This window comes from Aptenodytes forsteri, unplaced genomic scaffold (assembly GCF_000699145.1).
Source record: "Aptenodytes forsteri isolate BGI_AS27 unplaced genomic scaffold, ASM69914v1 Scaffold267, whole genome shotgun sequence".
NCBI classification, from domain to species: Eukaryota; Metazoa; Chordata; class Aves; order Sphenisciformes; family Spheniscidae; genus Aptenodytes; species Aptenodytes forsteri.
Genome location: NW_008794173.1, coordinates 1,314,191 through 1,323,074, shown reverse-complemented (window position 1 = coordinate 1,323,074; position 8,884 = coordinate 1,314,191). Strand labels below are relative to the sequence as shown.

At 38.7% G+C, this 8,884-nt stretch overlaps 1 protein-coding gene across 1 annotated transcript; it reads right to left on the bottom strand.

Moving 5' to 3' along the window:
- Positions 1-4,602: 4,602 nt before the first annotated feature.
- LRRN1 (leucine rich repeat neuronal 1) lies at positions 4,603-7,355 on the bottom strand. The gene has a single exon (XM_009283585.1). It carries the CDS (start codon positions 7,127-7,129, stop codon positions 4,979-4,981), a length of 2,151 nt encoding a protein of 716 aa, XP_009281860.1. The 5' UTR covers positions 7,130-7,355; the 3' UTR covers positions 4,603-4,978.
- Positions 7,356-8,884: the final 1,529 nt, after the last annotated feature.

Genomic DNA, 8,884 nt, shown 5'->3' with positions numbered 1-8,884 from the left:
GAAAGAGCAGAAAAGGAGAAGATTAAAAGGTTGACAGTTCAGGGAAAACACAAAACACTCGCTTCTGTATGACACTGCAAAGAAATGTTATCTAGGGGTTTTGGTAGCGGTAGTATCATTTTTTTGCAGGGATACAGTGCCGGTATTTTAACAAGGGCTATGTGTAACAGCGTTTGATATCTCCAGCTCAGGCACTCTGGGTTTTCCTGAAGAAAGAAGTTCAATGGTAGCACGTTCACCTTGCCCTTCAGTCTTGGGGTTTCCGTAGCTGCAGGCACTGGGGCTGCAGCGGTTGTGCTGTCAGCACAGTGAGCGTGAGAAGGCAAATTCCCGTGGCAGCAGAAATTCATGGCATTCATTTCGGTGGTGGGTCACGGAACAGGATCACAGTGTAACAGCTACTCCTAGCGTGTTGGGTGGATTGTGAAACAGCTCCTTCTGGCACCGGTCCCATATGCCTGTGTGCTTTTCCACCACGACTCACCCATTGTGCACATGTCCATCACGATGCTTTGCAGGATGGTGAGATGATTAGAAAGAGATATGCCCCAAGTGAATTGTCCTGTTCCCATACAGGGTGCATCGGCTGTGGCGGAGATGTTGCAGAAGTAGCCCCCAGCTGCTTATCCCACTTAATTTCGGGAATTTCATTGCAGTGGCTTGTCCTCAGCCTTGTTTTCAAGGTTGCCAGCACAAAGCAAAAGGAGTTGCCTAATTTGAACTCAAAGAGATGTTCCTTTTATCACTTAACGTCCCATCTTGTCAGTGGCATTAGGGCAAGTTCATGCACTTCTCACTGGATCTCAGATTTGCTGACCTATTTCCAGTTTTAACCCATTTATGAAACTAGTGGTCCAAACTGTTGGCCTTTTCTCTTCGTAACCTTCTTTTAGTAACTAAATGGGTACATATTCATGAGGCAGGGCTGGAGGGCAGATCGTAGCTCTATGAAAGTATCGGTGTATTTACGCACTTTATTCCAAGACCACGTCCAGTATGAGTCTTGGTTCATGGGTGAAAATATCCTCTCTCGATCCAATAGGATATTATGATTTACATGAGAAAATGAAAAGTGGATTTAGCTGGAATACTGCATACCACACTTGAGTGAGCTATTTACTCTTCAGGGGACTGAAATACTTTATTATTGGGCAACCAAGTGGAAGTAACACTGCAGAAGTTTAGTTGGGTATGAAATATCTACTCTTACACAGCATTTCTAAACTGTTAGCCAAATGAAAGATAATAATGTTTTTTCCCATACTGTTTTTAAAGTGGCCAGTCTTAATCCCTGATTCTGAGCAAACTGGGGGTGTTTTTTTGTCTTCAGTGAATAGTAGATGCAAATACATTTTGAAGGCAATTAGGCAGAGTATTTTTATTTTTGCTTACAATAAACTGCAAGCACAAAATTGCTAGCACAAGGTTGAAGGTTATTTACTAAGATTATATGCCACATGTGATTAATCTCTTACCCACTTTTTTCCTTTTATTAGCAAAATTTTAAATTTCCAGGGGATCTGTACAGAATTCTAAGGGGTCAAATTACAAGGCTGATAATACTTATCACTGGTGGCTGTGTGTGCAGAATATACTGCATTAACTAGGTGCTTCTTGCTGCTCAGCTGCTCTCAGGTAACCTGCATCTCTCTCCTGGAGTCCCAGCAACATCAGCTACCCTGAAACACTGCAGATCAGCACATCCTGGAGAAGTGTATGGCTGTCATAAGGCCATTTTCTCCTGCTGTTCTTCAACAGCATTGCTCTGAAAAGATAACAAATGACATAAAACTGCCAAATAGGTCTGCAGGGAACAAAAGGCCCATTATTTCCCCAGTGGAAAGGAACACGTTAAACATTGCTTTACTTCCCGTAACCCCCCAGCTCCTGTTGGCGATTGCTGATCAAACTGTTGAGTGCTGCTTTGTCCTGCTCCGTGGCCACATGTTCCTGCCACCTTCCTTTTTGCCAGTCATTGTGTTTCTGAAACTGCCCAAACTGCAGAAGATAGCCAGGTGAAAACAAATCCAGCCACACACACACAGAGCAAAGTTCTCAGTGTGGTCTGTCTCCACCAACAGGGACTGGTCAATATGAGAAGGCAAGTAGATCCCAAAGTTGTGTGTAATCGAGGATGGGAGGTGGGGACAGGGAGGAGGAAGAGCAGGATCTCTGTTTTGGAGGGCAGCCCCATGCTTAGGTTAGTTTACGGTGACTGATGAACCAACACCTTGGACCCAAAGTGATGTATTCTTCCACAAGTTCAATAGGAGGCTCAGGTAGAGCACCGTGGGCTTTGCGTGATCTTCATTACTATTTATGGTATTGCTGTTCAAGTGCTGCTGGAAGCTGAGGAGGTGGTGGAGAAAGGGGCTTGCTCTGCACCATCTGACATGTGTTCAATTAATTATTTTCTAAAGACAATTTTATGATGTCATGCAAGTTGGAAGCCATAATTTTGCTGTCAACCTTGTCCTCACTGTGTCCTTTTCTCTGGAAAAAAGTAGTGTGAATCTTCACTGCAAAAAAGATCTCAGTTTTAATTCATCATGCCTGCTATAATAACAGAGGCAGTTTTAAGGTTAGAATAGCGTATAGACAAGATGATAATTATTGCTCTGAAGCTTTTCTGGAGAAGAAGGCAAGAGGAAATTTTCCATTAACATTAGAAACCAATACAGGAGAAGGTGACAAATAAGTGCTTCCACCATGCTACTTCTCCACGATCAAAAGACACTTGCCTAATCCCAACATCAAATTGTCACATGATTAAAAATGTATGTGATCTCATGAACATATAAAAGATTGTGTATAGCAGCATAAGTACTTGATTTAAATGCAGAATTAATAGCTTCACTCAGCTTTACGTTGAAATGCAAGATCAACAAGGCATGTATCCAAGAGACGTACTTTAGTTTTTGCACCAAGGCAGCTTATTAGTGAAACTATACTGATAATTTTTTCATTTTTAGACAGTTGGCTGAAGGGGAAAAAGAAGTTTGAAGTGATTTGTAAATTTTGGGAGGGGTCTGATATATTTGAGAAGCTAGTGAGTTAAAAAACTTCAAACAACCTCAAAACCCAGGCACATCCATTATTTTAACAATTAACTTTTACTTACCAAGAACGTATTTGGTATGTAAAAATATGTAAAAAGTTGCACATTGATAGTGGTCATAAAGTGTAGAAAATTCTGTGCTTGTTGATTAGGTATCTGTTATCACTGTAACCATGTACTTCACCAGAAACCCATCCTGCTTGTGACTCGTGTGCAGTCCCTGTGGAGAACTTCCATGGATTCAGAAAAGACAACGTACAAAGCTTCTGTAGGTTCAGCTGTAAATTATGCATTTATATTATACCCAGTGCACACATAGAAACACCACTTTCTGAGTTTTTGCACTTCTAATGTATTAATTCAGTGAAATACTTAGAGTACTGTTTAATTTTAAGCCTGTAAAAAATACAGTTCAGTATTGGACCCAAACATATTACTGTCTTGTTAGTTTTAGCTATCTTAATTTCTGCTTTTGAAGGAACATTAATCTAATTCTTTTTTTTTTTTTTTAAGTATATGTCAGGATTCAACTGTTTTATTTCAGTTTGGTAGCACTGAGTTGTTTTTTTTTGTCCTAACTGATCATAATGACAGCTAAATGTCAGCTTCATTTGTATCTTAGCTCAAATTATAAACAGAAAAGTATACAAAAAGGAAGATGTTTTGTTACACATTCGGTGAATTATTTTTGCTGTATACCTTATGCCAAACAGTTTTGATTCTGCATGTGACTTACAGTCCGAAAGGCGTACCCATACATTTTCATGATTAAATTATTTTCAGTATTTTGCATCTAGTGCAGAGAAAACACTGCTATTAAAATAAATGCATTAAAAAAAAAATGGAACTTTGTTGAAACATAATTCCATCGAGAAAAAAACCACAATATTTTTATATATCATTTTGGATATATTTTATGTCAAAACATGATCACCAGTCAAACTAGTGACATCTAAACCCAATACATTATTGTGACTTCTAAATATTTTGCATCTAGTGCAGAGAAAACACTGCTATTAAAATAAATGCATTAAAAAAAAAATGGAACTTTGTTGAAACATAATTCCATCGAGAAAAAAACCACAATATTTTTATATATCATTTTGGATATATTTTATGTCAAAACATGATCACCAGTCAAACTAGTGACATCTAAACCCAATACATTATTGTGACTTCTAAAATAAAAAATCAGAACCAAACTAAATCACCATGTGTTGGTGATTTAAACACAACAAAACTCTAGTATTCTTCAAAAGTGTCTACTAAATATAATAAAAAGAATAAGAGAACAATTAACATTTAGTCTGTTACATTAAAAAATTGGATGTACATATTTCTATTGCCTGTTAGCTTTACCTAAGCCTTCTCAACTACTACAAAAATAAAAAGAAAAAAGAAAACTCATTGTTCAAAGTCAAAAACATTCAAATCAGTTGATACAACATTACAGTACAGTCAACTAACATCATTCAAGGTCTCCTTTTCTCAGTGTACGAGTCCTTAGACCAGTGTTACAAACCTAGTTCAATGCAGTTTCAAAACTGTATGTTAGCTTTGCAAGATACTGTACTCTACTGATGGCTTCAGAAGAATGGGGTTGTGCTACTTTTGAATCACAGGGTAACCCCAGCCTCATTAATTTTATTCAGCACTGTAGTTAGAACAGCATTAAGTTTAGCACAATAACTAAAAAAAGGAAAAAAAAAAAAAAAGAATTGGAAGCTAGGTGAAGCTGCCATTTGTGTCAAACAATTGCGATACGCTATACTAAAAAATTCTGAAATATCCACCTGTCCTCACCGCTCTGCCACAAACTAGCAAAGTCAAAAATACAAAAGTCTTCAACGTCTCATTTTTGCAGAATAAAGCAAAAAAGTCTTTGTGCTCCTTACTACCAGAAGCAAAATATCCTCTGAGTTACCACATGTAATAGCTTCTGGATGTGTCGACTTGGGTTGGCTTGGTCTCTGCAGAACCATCCTTGTCTTTTTCACTGTCACCTTCCCAGAGATTAATAAGTGGAGGGTAGAGCTCATTCAGTGGGATTGAAGAGGTCTTTTGCATATATTTTTTCAATGAGTGGTGGTAGTTTTTTCTCTTAAATCTTTTTGCAATATAAACAGAAATGGAGGCGAGGCTAATGACAGCAAACATGGATCCCATTACTGCTGCGAGGGCAGTGCTGGTTTCTTGGTCTGAAATATCTAGCGCAAAAGCTGCGTTTTTTGTTGTAACATTAACACAGGACTTCTGTGTTTGCTGATGGATATTTGACACCGTTAGACACACTTCATAATCTGTAGATGGTTGTAAGTGCGTGAGATTATATTCATGTACATCAACTGGGACCCTAGCAGTGTACGTAATGTGAGGGTTGTCAATCTTCATAGTGGCCGATGACCATTTTAAATTGGAAGTCATGACGTTGGAATTAACTTTCCAAGAAACTAAGATAGAATGCGATTCAGCTTGCTTAACGTAGATTTTCAGAACCTGGGTACCATCCAAAAGCGTTCCATTCACCCGGATAGTAGCGACCCTCGTATCAGCCCCTTCTATGTTTTGAGCAACACAGGTGTACCTCCCAGAGTCTTCAACCTGGATGTTAGAGATTTCCAACGTGCCTTCACTACTCAGCTTGTATTTGTCAGAGAGACTTTCGACAGTTACTTTATTGCCGAGAGGAGTGACCCAGTAAATTTCTGGCTCAGGTTCTGCCATGGCCCTGCAATCTAAAAACACCGTCATGCCGATGTCCAAGTTTAAGTGATTTGGAAAGGTCTCATGAGAGATCATTGGAAGACATTGTTCATTTGAATCCTGTATTAACACTTCCTTCACCTGCTGTCCTCTGTATTCTGGAGGCATAGCACAAAACATGGATAGAGGTTCCATGAAACGGATATTGGTTTTGTTTGAGTTGATCCAGTGAATGACACAGTCGCACCTGAGCGGGTTACTGTGGATACTGATCTCACGCAAGTTTGGAAGGGATTCCACAGTCTTTTGGTAGACTGCATTCAAGGCATTGTTGTTCAGCATCAAGCTCTCCAGGGCAGGAACATTGCGAAATGCCAAACGATGTATGTAAGACAGCTTTGGATTGTTGGTGGCTTCAAGCTTTGTAAGTTCAGGCAGGTTGTCCAGCGCATACCTATCAACAGAAACGAGCTCTCCCATATTGTTGATTCCAAGCTCTTTCAATCTGAGCATGTTTTTAAAATCACCTTCTTGAATTTTATGAATCGGATTTTTGTTGAGATCCAGGAATTTTAAATTTGGAACTTTCTCAAGTGCAAGCTGAGGAACTTTTACCAATTTGTTGTCATAGAAGGAAAGACTTTCAAGACTATCCAAGCCTACCAAGGCATTGCCAGGAATGTCTGTGAGATACATACCTGCCAAAACTAGACTCCTTAAATTTGAGAGTGGTTTGAAATTCATATCTAGTATTCCAATCACTGGATTTTCTCCAATCATGAGAATCTCTAAGTTAGGAGTAGAATCAAACCAACGGCTGTCAATAACCTTTAATTTGTTGGAGTTCAGATGTAATCTCAGAAGATTCTTCAGGCCAGAGAATGCATTTGCAGAAATGCTGCTGATCTGGTTGTGATTTATATATAGCTCCTGAAGATTGCAAAGGTCTTGCAAGCAGTAGTCAGTCATCTCCGTTATCTGGTTTTCCTCCAGGTGCAAAGTAGTAAGTTGAGTGAGATTTGAGAGCCCCACATCTTTGATACTTGTGAAGTTATTTTGTGAAAAATCCAATTCTGTTAAATTGAACAGCTGTTGGAGTTCATCTGTGGTCTTTGCAATGTTGTTGCTTTGTAACAGAAGGACTTGAGTGTCACTGGAAAGATTGCTGGGGATTTTTGTTAATCGAAGGTCATTGCAGTCAACTGTTGTGGCTTCCCTGTACGTTGACTGTGGTGTAAACCATGGCCTGATTTCACATACACAAAGCTGTGGACATTCGTTACTCTGTATGGAAGACTCAGTTAATGAATTCATTAACAATTCTAGCACCAACTGGCAAACAGTTAAAACAACTCTAACCTTCGCCATGCTGGTCAGATAGTGAGTTCAGCACCCCAGCCCCTTAAAATAACAACAGATTGAGAGGGTGGTTTGTTATCAGGCAGAAAATGTAAAGCTTAGAGTTTAAGGTGAAAGGCTTGGACATCCAGAAGGTGAAAGATGATTTTCTGAGTTTAGAGAAGACAAGAAATGGTCTGAAGAGTCGCAGCTGCTCCTCTGTCTTCCAGAATCTTCTGCAAATCAGTGTCTGAAGATGTTCCTGAAAACAGATTAGGGTATATGTTATGCTCATCTCATATACAGTTCAAATATTATCCAATTTCTTCATCCTTTAAAGAAAAATATCTGAAAAAAATCATTATTTTAACATTCATCTCTCTCATAAAAATCCTGATCTGGTATAGTTAAGTTATGTAGGGTTTGGAACTCTCTTCCACTTGGGATTTATATGAGAAAACTCTCTGATAGTTCCCAAGTGCGTGACTGCAACAGTATATGCAGTCATCCGAAAATAAAACTTTTGGATACCTTTCAGTTTTACTCTGCAATATTTGTTTGAATGGCTTGAGAAATGCTAAAGATCAAGGATATGTTTGCAAGTGCAGCTAGGTCTCAAATGAGTGTTCAGAGCATAATCCCAATGGGAGTCAAGGTGCCAGAGCTGTCCCCAAGGCTCGGATTTCAGGTGTGTGGAATTAAGGCTCAGGAAGATGTTGGTTTATAAGTTTCAAGCTAAATGCATATGAACTTTGCCAAAACTCATCCGAGTTAATCAAATCGGTTCCAGATAACAGCTTAGATTTAATCCAGCTAAGCACCAAACAATAACGGTAAATTTGATTAAATGAATGTACTGTCCTTATTTTAGCTGTTTGTACTGCATTGTGCATCATATGTGAATTGTTACCACAATTCCAAATTACTGTGTAAACCACACAATTTATATCCTTTTAGCCTGAAGTTACTCATGCAAGAGTATGTTTAAATTAACCCAACAGTGCCCAGTGTACCTCAGAAAATCTGTTGTGTTGTGGGTCTTCAAACACATATTCAAGGAAGATCTGAGCTCTTAGTAAAATCTTTCTTATTCTCACTGTATTGAAAAAGTAAGGTTCGGGAAACAGTACGTTATCTGCAAGCCTATGTATTACTGCTGCTGTAAAAAGCATGGATACAGTTTTGAGAGATTCTGTATGTGTATGTGTAAAAATGTGCAATTCGGGGCCTGTGGTGTTAAATACAACAGCTGCCTATCTTCCTGTTCAGAAGTATGTTGCTTCAGTGACGGTGATGCTGCATGAACTGGTTTTCTCCCAACTAGTGCTAGTGTGGTGATTTCATATGCCTAGTGGTATTCCTCTTGGCTTGTTGTGCACATCAACGTTGGCAGATAAAGTACACCTTTACAGTATTTCACAGTGAAGGTTAAACAGGTTAGTGCATGTGTTCAACAAGCTTTGAGTTAAATACAAAGCATATGCGAGCAAGGCATGTGACAAATCTGAATAAGGATTTAAAGAGCAGACCTCCTGAAATTCGAGGTGACACTGTAAATCTCATGCTCTAATGATTGCAGTTGAGACTTCTCAGACAAAAGTTTTGTCTTTTTATGTAACTAAAATAATCAAGTTGTGCTATATCTGAGACAGAGTACATAACAATGATAAAATGTAATAGCAGAAAGCAGGAAATAGCATCTTTTTCAATTAGAACGTAGTAAAGCCTCAACCTAGTCAAAGCCCACAAAAGATATTATTATATAAAATAATAAAACTAAATACA